The sequence below is a fragment of the Molossus molossus genome, unplaced genomic scaffold (genome assembly GCF_014108415.1).
Source record: "Molossus molossus isolate mMolMol1 unplaced genomic scaffold, mMolMol1.p scaffold_m16_p_24, whole genome shotgun sequence".
Lineage (NCBI taxonomy): Eukaryota > Metazoa > Chordata > Mammalia > Chiroptera > Molossidae > Molossus > Molossus molossus.
The window spans coordinates 3,732,300-3,749,337 of record NW_023425360.1 but is presented as its reverse complement, the minus strand read 5'-3'; the positions used below and the strand labels follow the sequence as shown (position 1 = coordinate 3,749,337).

At 53.5% G+C, this 17,038-nt stretch overlaps 1 protein-coding gene across 3 annotated transcripts; it reads right to left on the bottom strand.

Moving 5' to 3' along the window:
* Positions 1 to 583: 583 nt before the first annotated feature.
* IDH2 (isocitrate dehydrogenase (NADP(+)) 2) lies at positions 584 to 14,303 on the bottom strand. 3 transcript variants are annotated; one of them, XM_036278065.1, is made up of 11 exons: positions 14,104 to 14,303; positions 7,166 to 7,257; positions 5,849 to 6,014; positions 4,447 to 4,607; positions 4,219 to 4,362; positions 3,639 to 3,775; positions 3,329 to 3,480; positions 1,767 to 1,879; positions 1,500 to 1,597; positions 1,316 to 1,408; positions 584 to 938 (listed from the first exon to the last, which is right to left on the bottom strand). In XM_036278065.1, the coding sequence occupies exons 1-11, from the start codon at positions 14,216 to 14,218 to the stop codon at positions 851 to 853; spliced, it is 1,359 nt and encodes a 452-aa protein (XP_036133958.1). In that variant the 5' UTR covers positions 14,219 to 14,303; the 3' UTR covers positions 584 to 850. The 3 variants fall into 3 exon arrangements, with proteins under 3 accessions (XP_036133958.1, XP_036133959.1, XP_036133960.1); XM_036278066.1 differs by lacking the exon at positions 14,104 to 14,303 and adding an exon at positions 10,204 to 10,222 and having other exon boundaries at positions 589 to 938; XM_036278067.1 differs by lacking the exon at positions 4,219 to 4,362 and having other exon boundaries at positions 589 to 938.
* Between the last annotated feature and the right edge of the window lie 2,735 nt (positions 14,304 to 17,038).

Genomic DNA, 17,038 nt, shown 5'->3' with positions numbered 1-17,038 from the left:
CTCTCTCTCTCTCTCCCTCCCACTCTATCTGAACAAAATATGGAAAAATGTCTTTAGGTGAGGATAAAAAAAAAAGTGAAGAAGATGAACCCAAGTCTGGCACCCACAGTTCTAGACTCCATGGGGGCCCTGTTCACACTCCCGGCCGAGCCCCCAGCAGCGGTCAGTGGAGAACCAGAGGCAGCTGCTGGGCGGGGCCTGTTTTTAGTACCGAGAAAAAGTGCAGAGGGCTGGAGATGTTTAGAAGGTGAAAACCAACACAGAAAGAAAGAAAGAAAAATATCACTTGAATCTGTCAAGAAGTGACAACCCCAAAAGGATAAAGGAACCGTGCTAGGAAATGCCAGGGAACCCACAGGCCTGCGACCCCAGTCACAGCAGCTGCTCACGTGGCTCCTATACAGTGCTACCCAGTCCCTCCCCCGTGGTGGACTCCTGACTGGATGGAGCCTGGGACAGAGACCTAGCGTGGCCCGAGGTGCTCAGTCTGTCCCTGGTACTCCCTGGTGGAGCCCCAGCCCTTCGGTGGCCTCTGCCTCCAGGCCCCAGCCGCCTCCTCCCAAGGGACAAACACAGCAGACAGTTTTGTGAAGAGGTTTTAGTAGCTGAATACGGCGCCATGTGTTCCAAGGGCGATATAAATTACAGTATGCAAAACATACTGACGGGCTGAGGTAAAACACACTGTTCCTGCCTCACGTCACCGTGAGGGGAAACGCGGATACTTTTAAAAACATTTGCTTATAAAAAATGTCCCCTAGAAAGGCCTCCTGAGAGGGCTGAGGCTCACCCTCCACCACGGTCCCAGGACCCGTGTCCACCGCAGCAGCCGGGCAGCGCTTGCCACCTGCTATTTCTGCCCCAGGGCTTTGTCCAGGTTGCTCTTGATGGTGTCCAGGAAGTCCGAGGTGTTCAGGAAGTGTTCATTCAGCTTCACGCTGCGGGAGAACACATATGAATGAGGGGCAGCGCCTGGGCGTGGGCATCTTCGTGGCAGCCCCGTGAGGAGGGGCACGCCAGGCTATCTGCAAGTCAAAGGTTACCTGCAGCCCACTGCCAAGGGCCACAGCCCATTCAGCAGGAACCTGGGAAGGTCTGCCTGTTCTTTTGCAGGTGAATGGGCAGCTGGGTACAAGCTCTCCTAGGAGCAGCAGGGAGATGGGTACAGGAAGGGTGGGAAAGGCTCTGAGCAGTAGCCTCAGGGCTGTGAAGCTGCCCTGACTCAGGAGGGGCCTCTAAGAATAGTCCTCGGCTTCTTCCCACCTGCCCCTGAGGTCCCGAGAGGCCAGCCCTGCCCTTCACCCAGGCCACGCACTTGCTGAGACCATGGATGCAGCCCGCCAGGTCCTTGGTCATGGCTCCGCTTTCCACCGTCTGAACGCACACCTTCTCCAGGGTCTGGGAGAACCTGCAGGGGGGGGGCAGAGTGAGGCCGCAGCTGTGTGGCGTCCAGGCCCAGAACCCGCCCTGGGCCAGCCCAGCCCTTCCTCTGAGCTCACCTAATGAGGTCCTGGTTCCCGTCCAGCTTTCCCCGGTGCTCTAGGCCACGTGTCCAGGCAAAGATGCTGGCGATGGGGTTGGTGCTGGTAGGCCGGCCCTGGGGGCAGGGGTCACAGGGGAATTAAGAGCCAATAAGCCAACAACGTGGCAACCTGGACGCAGTTCCCCACCCTTAGACCGACAGAGCCAGGCCCGTCCTGCTAGCCCTCACAGCCAGGGGTTCCGGGCCCTCGCAGCAGATCATGTAGGCATGCTCCCCCACTTACCTTCTGGTGCTCCCGATAGTGGCGGGTGACTGTCCCATGAGCGGCTTCAGCCTCAATGGTCTTTCCATCTGGGCACACCAGCACGGATGTCATCAGGCCAAGGGAGCCAAAGCCTGAAGAGTGGGAAGACCCTCCTCTAAGTGTTGGCACCTCTCCTCAGACCTCCTGGATTGAGCCCATCTGCTCTCCTGCCGTCACTCAACTGATGATCCCACCCACCTCCAAATGTTTCTGGTTTATCCTCCCTGGCCGTGGTCTCCAGGGCCCAGCACAGGGCAGGGGGGCACTCGAAGGCGGCTATTACTGTTAGCGCACATCTGTGGCGCCACCTCCAGGGGTCCCGGAGCCCGTGGCACCCAGGGCCCAAGACACCGCAGAGTTCTGCGTGCCCAGCCTGGCTCGTGGCCAGGAGGCACATTGGAGCTGAAAGAATAAAGCCTGCTGCCAGCATTTCCCAGCAATCACTTTATCTGCTGCTCTTTTCGGCTACTTGGAAGCTTTGTGATGGATTTCCAGTTTCTCCCAAATCCATATGGAACCTTTTCTGTTGCCAAGGTCTCCTGGGCTTCCAAAACACTCATGGCACCGGAATAAGAATTGTAAAGTCCCAAGAAAGAAAAAGTAGGCAACTCCTATAGGAACATGATTTAAGAATTTTTGCTGTTAGGGCAGGGAAAGGGGGTCCCTTCTCCACTGTTACCTGGACCTTCCCACTCACCAATTCCTTATATATTTAGGGGTAGTGGTCATGCCTTTCTCTTGTCTGCTATGGCTTTTCATCCTTCCAGCCTAGATGGGAGTTGTGCTAGTGAGAGGATCACCAACCGAACTTTTCAAAATAAAGCCAAAGATTTTTGTTTTTTTTAATAAAAGCTTTATGCTTCGAGACCCTCTGCCTTTTCATCCCAACCTCACCTGGGCTTCTCTCCTCCTCAGGAGCCAGACCTCACCCATCTTACACAACCTTGTTTCTCTTTCCCTCTGTGCTACACGCTGCCTTCTCCGTAGTCTTTCCTGCTCCTGTTCCCCACATAGTTGGGCTATTTCTTACGGCTCCTTTCTAATGGCTCTCCCAGGCTTTCCGCTGGAATCTGAGTTACCTTCCAGGACACTCTAGGGCCCAGGGTTTTTCCATCTTCTCTGATAATTTCCTACATCCAAAAGGTTTACTGTGCAAAACAAATTCTCTGCAATTTAAAGAGCACCTAGTTGTACTCAATCCCATGTTTGGTTCCACTGGAGCCAAAACTAGTGACTTGGCCCCTTCCTGGACAGGAATCTCAGGACCAACACACCGACCCCTTGAATTCCTATGTCCTGCTTTCCCTTCAATGGCAGCCTTAGTGATACACCAGTCCAAACCTAAAATGTGGTGGGTCCTTCCTCACTCAGCTACCAGGGAGCTCCTGCCCCCTGCTGTCCACAGAGGACCTTGCAACTAGCCGGCAAGCCAGTCTTGCTGCTACACTAGAGAAATTTTCTACCAAAAGGGTCTGAAAATGACCCCAGCCAGAGAAGCTGAACAACCCAACCCCACAGGGAGCAGGGTGCTCCCAGCGTACCCTGGGCCAGGATGTCTGACTGCACGTCTCCATCATAGTTCTTGCAGGCCCATACAAAGCCACCTGAAGACTTGAGGACCTGAGCCACCATGTCATCAATGAGCCGGTGCTCATACCAGATCTTATTCTTGTCGAAGTCGGTCTTATAATGCCTGGAAGCAAAAGGGCCTGTTGAGGGAGGCTGACAGGTTGGGGATCCCTCCCTGAGCCAAATGCATGGGGACAGTGACCTTCCTGGGTAGGATGAGGACTGGGGTGGGGGGACAAGGAGGAAGGGCTGTGGCATCCTTATAAGGGGAGAGGCTGTTACTTGTCAAAGATCTCCTGGAAGATGTCCTTGAAGCGCCCGTCGTAGGCTTTCAGAATGGTGTTCTTAGTGCTCATGTACAGCGGCCACTTCTTCTGGATGGCATACTGGAAGCAGCTGTGCGCAAAACCCGAGATGGACTGCGGGGAGAAAGAGGGGTCCCTGGCACGGTCGCCCAGGGCCAGGCTTTGCCCAGGAATGCACGCCTTCCCTCCACACTACCTTTGCTGGCAATCTGGGTTAATCCAGCAACCCTAAGCAAACATCTGCTGTTTCTGCTGGCCCAGCTTCCCAACTTCTGGGAGGAAAGAGCCGCCAGCTTTGCTGGAAAAGCTACCGCCCTCTCTGCAATTCTTAGACCATAAGGCTGGGATGGGACCTGTCTCGAGACGGGGTCTGGCTTATCCAATCAGAGCTCGTCCTCTCTCTAGGGGCCTCCGTGATTGGCTCAGAGGTGGTCACGTGATTTGGCTAGACTTCGGCGGGAACTAGTCAGCCTGGCAGGGGTAAGCCTGGAGCACAGCGGCCAGACTGGGGGAGAGGAGCTCAGGCTCCGTGCGGGCCTCACCCCTAAGGGGCTCACCTCGTCTGTGTTGTACATGCCCATGCCCACGCCGCCGGCAGGGAAGTTGTACACCTCCCACTCCTTGGGACTGCTGCCATCTTTTGGGGTGAACACCATCTTGAAGGTGCCGGCCCGGTCAGCCACAAAGTCTGTGGCCTTGTACTGCAGAGACAAGAGGGTGGCTCAGGCCAGGGGCTCCAGATGGGGGTCCCGGGCCAGCAGAGCCCAACCTGCGCCGGAGCTCACCTGGTCGCCGTGGGCGTGCCTGCCAATGGTGATGGGCTTGGTCCAGCCAGGGACGAGGCGGGGGATGTTTTTGCAGATAATGGGCTCCCGGAAGACGGTCCCACCGAGGATGTTCCGGATGGTTCCGTTGGGACTCTTCCACATCTTCTTCAGCTTGAACTCTAGGAGGGCAGAGATGACGTGGCCCCACTGCAGCCCCCACTTTCCAAACAGAATTGGAACCCCAAGCAAGAACGCAGCCAGATGAAGGTCCTAAAACCGAGCCTGGGGAAGAGCCTAGAGTGCGCATGTGTGGGAGCCAGGATCACATTGCCTGGCTTCAGGATCCAGCCCACTCCTGACTATGAGTCTCCTGCAAGTGGTCCAAGCCCAGCTACAAAACGAAAGCGTTGATAAAATACCTCGCCTTTTGGACTGCTGTGCGGATTAAATGAGCTTATATGTAAAGTGCCTGGGACGTGGCATGGCTGTTATTACTCCCACATTGTGCTGGGACGTACAGCTTGGTCTGAGGGACCCTGGCAGCATGCTGCCTCACCCTAGTGCTCTGGTTCCGGCTCCAGGACCGCCACTGACTGCAGGGTCCAGCCTGAGATACTAAGACTGTGACCCTCGACTTCCTCGTGCAGAAAATGGGGATATAGACATCCCAGGATTTTAGAGCTTAGCGCTAAAATCATTCCAATACCTAAGGTCAGTGCATCCCAAGCCAGGAGGAGGCCTGGGGGATTTGTCTCCATTGCTTCCTTCTCGGTCCCTGATACTGCTAGAAGCGGGGGGACAGAGCTCTGCAAACTCCTACACTACCCTTTCTTGAACGTTCCAAACCTGGCCCCTCTATCCACATACCGGTGCCATTTCATGGAACCCTCAAGAGCAGCCCCCAAACCAGGGACCAGCAGCCAGTCCAAGCCTGGTGGGGCACCTCTCTGAGACCTCCTCCCTCCTCCATGGCCACAGGGGCAGGGGTGGACCTGCAATGCCAAGACTGTGGCAAGACACTAGCGATGTTCCCCAGAGCCCCCCAGGCTCTGAAGACTAGAAGCCTGACACACAGTTCTCCGCTGGACAGAGACAGCCCAGGTCTCTCCGTCCACCTGCCCACAAACAGTCCAAGAGGCCGTTCTCACTGCGACAGTATCAGCCTTAGCTTCCTCCTCCTCCTGCCTATCACCAATGGCACCTCCACTGGCCAGAGCCGCACGGCACAGCAGAAACACCGCTGGCCTGAGAGCAGATGAATGGATTCTGGGCTCAGCTCTATCGCACCCAAACTGCGGAAGCTGAGGCCAGCCCCTTAACCGCCCGTCCCCAGCCCCATCTGCAGGGACCACTGTCTACCCGGCATTCTCAGGGAGACTGGGGTCACGTCCCAGCCCACCCACCTCGAATGCCCCCGCACCTTCCACACGGGCTTCATCAGGGGTGATGGTGGCACACTTGACAGCTACACTGTACTTCTGGGTGGCCAATGCAGAGTCAATAGTGACCTGGTCATCAGTCTTGTCACGGTGTGGGAGCCCCAGGTCGAAATACTTGAGCTGGACATCCACGTGGGGCAGGATGAGCTAGAGACAGACGGCCAGGGCAAGGCGTCAGCCCAGATGACTCAGGGGCATGTGCAGGCACTGGCAGGGGACACTCAGTCAGGGCAGGGGGCAGGGACGCGGAAGGCCAGCAGAGGGAGGGGCAACACAGCAGAGGGCTGGAGTCAGCCATTCCTCCATGGGGCCCAGCCAAAGCTGGCTGGAGGCCGGGGCTCTGGAGAGAGGCGGGCAGACCAGGGTGCAGCCCCTCAGAGGCTCATCCCCTAGCATGGACCATAAGCCAAACCCCATCTCCACGTGCATCTGCATTCTCTAAACAGGGTTCCCTTGTCTTCCCCATTCAGAAGTATCAATTCTCAACCTTCTTCTTGTGGACATACATACATTGTGGGGTCTTCATGTGGATAACACACTCTCCCAGGCAGACTTGGGGAATCCAAGAAGCCACCCTGGGAACTGTGTGCTGTGGTGGCTCAAACATGTCACTGTCCTCCAGCATGCACCACAGCCACCACTCACAAGGACATCCCGGAGCCACTCAGAAAAGGTTAACTCTGTACACAGCTGCTCCACACAGCAGCCCTGCATTCCTTTTGCTCCCTCAAGGGGGTCCAGATGGACAGGATACAAGCTCAGCCCTGGATCTGCATTTGTTGTTTTGTTTTTTAATCCTCACCCAAGGGCATTTTTCCATTTTTTGTTCAGATAGAGTGGGAGGGAGAGAGAGGAAGAGACAGAGAGAGAGAAACATCGATTTGAGAGAGAAACATCGACTGGTTGCCACACGCATGACCCAACCAGGGCCGGAGACAAACTGCAACCAAGATACATGCCCTTAGCGGGAACTGAACCCGGGTCTCTCTGGACCGCAGGCCGACGCTCTAACCACTGAACAAAATCGACCAGGGCTGCATTTGGTTTTAAGATGTGCAGGCTTTGGCTCCAGCACAAGACACAGACTGCTGACAGGCCGCTGCCAGACGTCACAGGAACCATGAGTGGTCTGGACACAACGAAAGGATGGGGGGATGGAGAGACTCAGGGCTGCTGCTGCACACCTGGGGACAGGTGAATCAGGTAGATGGGCGGGGCCTGAAGCAGGACCTGTGCTGGGGCAGAACACTGTGCCTGGCCAGTCATGTGGAAAGCCACCCACTTCAGGAGGGAACTACCTTCTCCTTGATGAACTGCCAGATGATACGGGTCATCTCATCGCCATCCATCTCCACCACGGGCTTGGCCACCTTGATCCTCTTGTCAGCATCTAGAATGGGGCACAAACAGCGCATGACGCTCCTGGGGAGGTGGGTGGGGGAACCCCTCTCCTCCCCACCAGAGCCACCAAGGAAAAAGTAGTGGTCAGGCAGGCCCCAGCTGCCCAGTGTTCACTCCCATTCTGCAGGAGCAGCTCTGGGACTGCTTGGGGACCTGACTCCCCCACTGAGTATGGCCAGCTAGGACCAGACAAGATGCCAGCCTGGCAAGTCAGATCTCCTCCCCAGAATCTGAGGCAGAGGAGACAACACAGAGAACCAGAGCCAACTGGGGCCGCCCTGTCCAGGAGCAAGTCAGGAGAGGCTGCTGCCACCTGGTTCCCCAGGGCAACTCGGAATCCCCTCTCGTCCAATCATGCAGTGTTATGAGCTACCTTGTGTCCTGCCAATGACATCCTCTCAAAGTCAGCCTGTCACTCACTTGGTCTGTTGCTTGCAATCTGAGAACCTGACTAACTTGAAGTGAGGAGGAACTGCATTAGCACCTCATCTGTGCCTGACAGTGTACCCCACCCTTTACATGATTCCATTCAGTCCTTCAAGCACTCCCCAAGGGGGTATTATTACTTCCACTTTTAACTTGAGGAGGCTGTGGTGCCCAGCGCATTGCCCAAGGTTACAGTTTGAAAACAGGAGGAAGCACAGGCTGAGGGCTCCTGGGACGGGAACTCAGAACTGGTCCGAATGGCTCAGGGATGGCCGATCCTTCCAGAGAAGCATCACAGGCCTGGATGAGTGGCTGATCCAGGTTCTGGGGGAGGGCGGAGGGGAAACCACAGCCAGGGAGGCTCTTCAAGGAAATTTTGACTCGTGAGAAAAACCAACAGTCTGGGAAGGAGATTCCAAGAAAAACTCAAGAAAATGGCCCATTCAGTTAATCAGTGAGGGCTGCCTTGGAGGAGGGTTGTTGACCCTCTGGGAGGGGCACTCAAGCCTGGGGGAATCGTGACTGCTGAGCAGGATGATGAGCTCTATGTAGCTCAGTTGGTTAGAGGGTCATCCTGATATGCCAAGGTTGCAGATTTGATCCCTGGTCTGGACACATACAGGAATTAACCAATGGATGCATTAAAAGGTGGAGCAATGGGTTGATGTCGCTCTCTCTCTCCTCCCTCCTTTCTCTCTCTCTCAGAAACATTGCCACATTTTCAGAAACACTGCCACATTTTCCAAACACTCTTTCAGTCCAGCTGTGATGAATATTTTTGGGAAGTAACTTCTACGATAAATTAGAAGCAGGATAAAATATGTAAGGATTTAATAACTACCTTCTAAGCTTTTCACAATTCCTATACCTTACTCAGAAGATCAATAAATTTTAACTTCGTATTTTTTAAGGCAGAATGTACATATAATGGAATATTATTCAGCCTTGAAAAGGAAAGAAATCTTGTCACATGCCACAACATGAATGAACCTTCAGAACATTATGCTGAGTGAAACAAACCAGTCACAGAAAGACAAATACTGCATGATTCTCTTTATATGAAGTGCCTAGAGAAATCGAAGTCATAGAAACAGAAAGTAGAATGGTGGCTGCCAGGGGCTGGGGGAGGTGGAAATGGGGAGTTATTGTTTAATGGATATAGAGTTTCAGTTTTGCAATTTGAAAAAGCTCTGGATATTGGTTGCACAATAATGTACACTTAACACTACTGAACTGCAGACTTAAAAATGGGTAAGATGGAAATTTTTGCTATGCATTTATACAATAGCAAATAAGAAATAAAAATTATTGCCCCGCTGGTGTGGCTCAGTGGTTGAGTCGACCCATGCACCAAAAGGCTGCAGGTTCGATTCTTGGTCAGGACACATGCCCAGGTTGTGAGCCTTATCCCCAGTGAGGGGCATGCAGGAGGCAGCCAATCGATGTTCTCTTTCATCGATGATTCTCTCTCTCCCTCTCCCTTCCTCTCTCTTTAAAAATTAATGAAGAAAAAAAAATTTTTTAAATTATTTTTAAAACAAATCAGTCCCCAGAAAAACTCAAAAAATTTTACATAAAAATCTAGCCTCTCTAGTGAAGGGATTGAGAAGTACAGATTGGTAGTTACAAAACAGTCACGGGGATGTTAAAGTACAGCACGGGGAATACAGTCAATAATACTGTAATAACTATGTATAGTGTCAGGTGGGTACTGGAAATATCAGGGGGGAACAACCTGTAAATTATATGATTGTCTAAGCACTATGTTGTACACCTGAAACTAATACAAAATAATATTGAATGTAAGCTGTAATTGAAAACAAAAATTTTCATTTTAAAAAATAAAATAAATAAAAGTTGAGAATAGAGGGGGGAAAAAAAACCAAAAACCCCAGTCTCTCCTGAAGAATGAGTTGCTTCCACACACTGAGCTGGTGCTGGCTCATGGAAAGGAAGGGCTGGGCTAAGGTGGCCTCTCTCCTCGTGCCAGGCCTGCCACGTGCTCCCCCTGAGCACCCCAAGGCATCAGACTTTGAGACCGTGTTTGTCGTTTAGCCAATATGGTGGAGACACTCCCATCGCCTGACCCTCTGCAAGACAAGTGGTGACAAGCAACCTGAAATCCAAGGAACAGAGGCTGGGCCTCCCTGAACTCTTCGGATGACACCTTCCACAAACATTATCCACTTGGCCGGGGTATGGAATGGAATAACAGAGTCACAGGAGGCCCATTCGGCCAACTGTCCTCCCCATTTGGAGCTCCCAGCACCTAACACCACGTAAGGATGTCAAACCCATCCCCCATTTTCAGGATCTGCCTGCTGCTGCAAACTCAAGGTTCAAGGTGCCCCGAAAGATAGCCGCACCCAAGATAACTGCTTCTACCACATTCCAGCCAGCATGGCCCAGAAGAACATGGAGCCCCAATTCCAGGGAGTAATTCTGGAAGACATTCTAGCATGTTCTTCCCTTTCTCTCACACCGACATCCAAACCATCCAAAAATCCACCTGCTCTTCCTTGAAAATACATCCAGAATCCAACCATTTCTTCTTTCTCCCAAGGCCACCATCCAGATCCCAGTCACCAGCCTCTCTTGCCAGGTTATACCTCCTACCAGGTCACTGAAGCCAGAGTGCTCCTGTCAAAGTGTAAATCAGGTCATGACACTCTTCTCAAAACCCTTTGCTTTCACTCAGAGCAAAGGCTGAGGTCCTCAAAAATGGCCTGCAGCCCTGGCCAGTTTGGCTCAGCGGTTAGAGCGTCGGCCTGCGGTCCGGAGAGACCCGGGTTCGGTTCCCGCTAAGGGCACGTACTTCGGTTGCGGTTTGTCCCCGGCCCTGGTTGGTCATGCAGGTGGCAACCACTCGATGTGTCCCTTCACGTCGATGTTTCTCACTCTCTCTCCCTTCCTCTCTCTCCCTCCCACTTTATCTGTACAAAAAATGGAAAAATATCCTCAGGTGAGGATTAAAAAAAAAAATGGCCTGCAAGCCCCACATGCCTCCTGCGACCTGGCCCACCTGTCACTTAACCATCCTACACTGAGCCAGCCTTGCGCATGCCTTCCTCTGCTTCTCCCACAGGCAATGGTGTCCACTGTGGCCTTGACCCCACAGTTCTCTCCCCTTGATAACTAAATGGCCTGTTTCTTCCGCTCCCTCAGGGCTTCTTCCAGTACGTTCTTTTTTTTTAAATCCTCACCCGAGGACATATTTTCTATTTTTTGTTCAGATAGAGTGGGAGGGAGAGAGAGAGAGAGAGAGAAACATCGACGTGAAAGGGACACATCGAGTGGCTGCCACCCACACGACCCAACCAGGGCCGGGGACAAACTGCAACCAAGATACGTGCCCTTAGCGGGAACTGAACCCACGTCTCTCAGGACCGCAGGTCGTCGCTCTAACCGCTGAGCCAAACCGGCCAGGGCCAGTACGTTCTTTTCTGGCCTACCTACCCAAACTCTCACACACACCTTCCTTCCTTATTTGTTCTCCTGTTACCATGTATCACAGTAGCCAACTTCTATCTTATTTACTATCTATCCCCACATTAGAATTTAAGCCTCATTAAGGGCAGAAAATTTTGCCTCTTATTCCCAGCTCTGTCCCTAGCACCTTGCACAGTCCCTGGCACACAGTAGAAGCACAATATTTGCTGAAGGCATGAATGAATGTCAATTTATGGTCAGTTTGGTCTGCTACCCTGCCCTCATCTCCTAATTGGATAAAATGTGCTTCCCCCATCCTTACCCTCCCGGGATGCATTGCCACACAGAGGCAAGTTCTCACCATCAGATTGCACCAGACCATCAAAAATGTACAGCGGCAACTCTGCCATGCAATGGGCTCTCTGCTCACAATTTATAGTATATTAATATTTGCAATCTGTTGGCATTTTAAGCCTGGCTTTACAAAAGTATAAAGTCCAGGGCAGCTGGCCAGTTTGGCTCAGCGGTTAGAGCGTCGGCCTGCGGACCAGAGAGTCCCGGGTTCGGTTCCCACTAAGGGCACGTACCTCGGTTGCAGTTTGTCCCCATCCCCGGATGGGGTCGTGTGGGTGGCGGCCAGTCAATGTATCTCTCTCACATCGATGTTTCTCTCTCTTCCCCCCTCTCTCCCTCCCATTCTATCTGAAGATAAATGCAAAAATATCCTCGGGTGAGGATAAAAAAATTAAAATTCCAGGGCAGGCCACAGAGCCTGGCTTCCAGGAATCAGAGAGCAGTTTCCAGCACCTCATACTCTGAACAGAATCTGCACACAAGGCCTCAATCTCACAGAGAGGATTTGGGGTTTCCCAGAAAAGCTTTTCCTCAAAGCCTACTGGGCCTAAACACAACCACCCAAAACAGCTCTGGTAGGGCAGCTGTGGTCTTATCTGATGTAATTGAAACAACGCTCAGTGGAGAACACATAAGAACTCTACTGGTGGGTTTGCAAAACTTTGGATAGTCATTAAATAATCTGCCTTAGAATCTACGAGAGTAAACAAGTCACCAAGATCTGAGAAGATAAAGGGTAGTTGAGGAAATTAAGAAATTCCCACACTAGGAGTAGAGCAAAGAAAAACGTGATTCTCCCATTCAGTGGTTAGACAGAGCCCACCCTCACATCCCCAAACTCTAATTTATCAGAACCACACAGGTGGTCGCTGGAGTCCAATGAGTTGAAAAACTAGAAAGAGACACATGTGGGAATTACCAGGCAACAAAGACACAGGGTGTTTTAGCCCAAAAATACTCTTTCCTTGTCATCAAGGGGAATGCCAACTATTCTGTCTCTGGCAGCGTTGCCAGGTACCAAGCTAGCAGAGGTCACACTTGTATAGTCTCATGTCCAACTCAAACACCAGGCACTCTTCCCATTAATAACCAACTTACTTGGGCATTTCGAGAAGGACCCGCAACTGTCTGCTCTTTTTATGTACCAAAATTCAGGTCCCCAAAGGCCCTTTGTTTTCGTGTGTGGGTGTGTGGTAGTGGGGTGTTTCTTTAAAAAAAAAAAAAAGTTTCATTGATTTCTAGGTAGGGAGAGGGAGACAGAGCAAGAGAAACATCTATGGGAGTGAAACATCCATTGATTGGCTGCCTCCTGCACGCCCCCTAATGGTAATTGAGCCTACAACCCTTTCCCAACCGAGTCACACAGGTCAGGGCTCTTTTTTTAAAAAATCATCAACGCAGAATAAGAGCACTGGGGAACTATCTGACTTGCACCATATTTTGCTAAAGGTGGTACACTACAGGAAACTTGGTTTGAGGCCTGGGGGCACTTGGAACCTTGGGATTGCAGGGCTGACCCTTTAGAGACAAATCCTAGAAGTTCAAAAGCAGAAACGCCCCTTTCTCCTTGGCAGGTTGGGGTGGGGGGGGCAGTGCTGGGGCCCAAGCTCTAGTCAGCTGCTCCCACACTGGGTTAAAGATTACCTACATTGGCAGAAAAGCCAAGCTGCCGGCGCCCCACCCCCTCTTCCTCACTCTCCTGGCTCACTCCAAGGGGCTACTGGCCAGGTCAAGATAGGGGTTTCCATGACAACAGGCATCAGACAGGGCCAAGGGACCTGCATTGTCCCCTGCTATCCAGGGTGCAGCCAGTGCCCACACACCAGCAGGAGCAGCCTGCACTGATAATAGAGGTTCAGGCTATGTCCTGCTTCTCATGTCCCGGCTTCAGTCTTCTCTGCTAAGATGGGAGCTAAGGGTCCCACAGAAACTGTGAACAACCATCGGTGGGCTGGGCAGAGCCAAAGAGCAGCGCAGGAGCCGACCCGCGAGAAAAAGCCGATCAAACCAAGGAGAGGGCCTAGGACGGAGCTTCAAGTGCGGCGACAAGGAGAAGGAGGGAGTCCAAACAAAGGGGATACATGAAAAGCACGCTCCTCCAGCTGTCGCGTAAAAGGCTCCAAAAATAGCTGACGAGGGCCTGGCAGCGACGAGGGATTGCAGAGAGCCTGGCTGAAAAGGAAGGGGAAGTGGATGCCTCCTCCCTCCCGCCTTTGTCTGAGCGGGGACGACTCGCGGGGTGCTCCGGCCCCCACTCTGCTGCTCGTCTCCCGCCAGGGCGGGCGCGATCCCCTCCAGATACAAGTTACTCCCAGCACCCCATGTAGTTATATCGGGGGCGTGAGGCAGCCCGGAGCTTCCCCGCCGCCACCCCCCGCGCAGGGCCGCAGGGCTGGCATCGCCCGGGCCACCAGTTGCCACCGTCCTTCAAGTCCCCACCACTGCGCCTGGCGCGGCCTGGAAGCTCGGGGCAGGGGACCGTGCAGCGAGGCCGTCCCGGCTCTTTGTGTGCCCAGCCCCGCGGTCCCCGGCCCGCGAGCGTCCGCGTTGCGCTCCCGGGTCCCCGCCCGGAGGCCGCCACGTAGCGGAGCCCGGCGCGCACCCGCGCGGACCCTCTGGCACTCACAGTGGCGGCGCGGCTGGTCCTGCAAGTTGGGGCCTGTCAGGGCTGCGGGCGCCCAGGCCGGCCCGGATCCCGAGGCTCTGCCGAGCGAGCGTACGACCCGCAAGTAGCCAGCCATCCCTAGCAGGCGACGAAACCAACCCGGAGGGCGAGATCCGAGCGGAGCGCCGGCCGCTGCTCCAGCTGCCTGGCGGCGAGCTGCCCAGACCTGGGCTCCGAGCGCTCGAGCGCAGAGGGGGCGGGGCCGCCGGGGCCGCCACCCCATTGGGCCTCGCCGGGAGGAGGCGGGACCGGGCCGGGCAGGACCCGACCCCGCGCGCAGCCCGCGCTTCTCCGGGGTCGCGGGAAGCCCGGCTGGACCAGCGCCAGAGGCGGGGAGACCCACCCGGACCCGCACGCGGGGGTCGGTGCTGGAGGATTCGGGGAGCCGCTAGCGACGCTGAGTCCCTTGAGCCAGGACTCCTCGTTAAAATCGGGGTGTCAGCTGCTGACACAGCTGAAACCTCCAAAGGCAACTCAGGAAACACCTGCGTCCTTGCGTTTGCTGGGCTGAAACCCTCGGGCGCGTTGACCATTGAACTAAGACCCCGGGCACCTCGGGGCTCCTCAGGTTCGCTCTCTGCCCCCCTTCTCCCTTCCACGGGTTGTGTAGACACCGGAATCCCCCCGAAGTATTCAGCGTAGCCTGAGATTATTTCCTCCCGCCCGAAAGGGGAAATCTCACGGCCACAGGCCGCCTGCCACGCGGGTCTGAAAGCTGCGCTCAAGGACAAACAGAGGCTTCCAGATGGGTACTCAGCATGCAGCCGGGGCCCCACACACTCAGCGTGCACCCAGGTAAACAGTTCCGCTTTTGCTTGTTTTCATAGAAAAGGCCATACTGATTGGTTCCACCATAAACAACCCAAGTCTCTCTCTTCGCCCATCTGCTTGAAATGAGACCCCAATAGGACTGGGGTTTTATGTAGAAAAATCTGACCCCAGCCCCCCTCCCCCCACTTTCGCAGTCACAACTCACTCTAAATACACTCAGGCTCTTTCGGTTCTGTGTTCCCAGTTTTCCCTTCACAGTCAACATTGTCAGGTGGAGCTGGGCCAGGAAAGCGACCTTGAATCACTGACTTCAAAACTTCCTTCTCCCTGTCCCAGCCAGGCTGAGCTACTGCTTTGGCTCTGAGGTCCAGCAGACCGAGCCCAAGGGGAGGCTGCTTTAGGGCCCCCCCAAAGTCTGAGGCCTCAGTCAAATGCCTATTCTTGAGCCAGCATGTCCCAGAATGACCCATTATCTCTTTCACTCTGTTCCCAATTCTTTTGCTCAAAACACAAACAGAGACGGTGGAAACCTCTGGTATGTGGCTCTCATGCCATCCTGGTGTTATCATGCAGCAGCTGGGCCTCAGGGTCCATACCTGTAAACCAGGAGAATGGACCCCTGGAGGATCCTTCTAACCCAAACATTCAGATTAAATTATGTATGCCATACTGCCACTTCAGAAATGGTCATAAAGAATTTGCTGCCCACCCCCAGGGCCTCATCTCTTCCTCTACATGGTAGATCAGTATGCCAGCAGCCTGGCCAGGGACAGTACTGAATGACGCCTCAGTGTGTTCCACAATTTGGCCTTTGCCTGCAGAGGGATTCAGTTGGGGGCACATGAGCTCTTTGCAGGCACAGCAACAGCCCAGGGCAGTAGAGGCAAAGTCTTCAGATTAAACTGCTCCTCACTGCCCACCTCCCAGGGCTTCCGTGATGGCAGCTGGTGTCAGCTGCATTGACTCAGAGAGGTTAGGACACTTGCTCAAAATCACACAGCAGAGAAGTAGTAAATGTCTAGTTCATACTCATATACCTGGCTCATAGACCATTGCTCTTTTAAGGAGGAAAAAAGGAAAACCAGAATACCTATTGATTATACTTGTCCAGTTTGGTCAACATAATTGGAAGGTCCCTCCCTCCACACTTGTAATCAAATCCCAATTAGTTATTGAGTCTAGGTCATGTGCAAGTTCCCTGTGGAAGCACAAAAATGCATACCACTCGGTCCCTACACTTTAGGAGCAAGACACACATCTGTGCAATCACCATAAAGCAGGCACAGAGGGAAGTGTCCCAAGAGGAGTTTAGATGACACACAAGGCACCTGACAAAGAGGAATTCACCTCCTTCGGGGAGAGACTGTGGTGAACTTAGGGGAGGAACACCCATCAAGCTGTCTCTTCAAGGATATTTAAGATCTGGGGAAGACTGGACAGGCAGGCCAGGAGAGGTGACGGACTTGCATTTCATCCAGGTGGACACTTCAAGGCATTCGTTTTGTGATGTGTTTGTAGGCAGGAGGTAACATCTGGCAGTAGCTGTAAGGGGACATTAGGGGATCAGGCCTGGGGAAGGAAGGAAGGCCTGGGTTCCTGACCAGGGGCAGGGCTGACACAGGGTCCTGGAAGGACCCCAAGAAGGACAGGACTCCAGAGATGATATAGAGATGATATAGAGATATAGTGGACAGCCCCTGGACCTGTAGCAGGAGGAGTCAGAGTGCATCCCTGGGGCAGAAAGAATGGCGGTGCCATTATTAGAAATCAACACAGAGGGAAGGGAGGGCTGTGGGGGAGGTGCTGGTAGCAGAGCTATTTATGGTCATCTCTACAGTGATTTGTCTGCCAGCAGTCTGTGCTCCCTCCCTTCTCCCCATCTGCCCTAACCTCTGCAAGCAGGCCTGAGCAGTTAATTCACAGTCAAATATTTGCAGTAGCTCTCCATTGCCTAATACAATGAAATCTGAATAGCTTCTACCATTTCTTAGCTTTCACTTCCCTCAGCATCCTTCGCATCTACATTTCCTCTCCTGGAGAACCCGACCTTCATCCATTGCCCGGAATCCCCCCTGCCTCTAAGCCTTTGCACGGTCCCTTCCTTTCCTCAAGTGGACCCTTTTCC

What these genes read in the sequence shown, in the direction of transcription:
- IDH2 (XM_036278065.1), bottom strand. Translation starts at nt 14,218, where the DNA reads ATGGCTGGCTACTTGCGGGTCGTACGCTCGCTCGGCAGAGCCTCGGGA. An exon ending in GGACCAGCCGCGCCGCCACT is followed by an intron (nt 7,258 to 14,103) that starts GTGAGTGCCAGA and finishes GCCCCATTCTAG; the next exon opens with ATGCTGACAAGAGGATCAAG. An exon ending in TTCCAGGAGATCTTTGACAA is followed by an intron (nt 3,481 to 3,638) that starts GTAACAGCCTCT and finishes TTTTGCTTCCAG; the next exon opens with GCATTATAAGACCGACTTCG.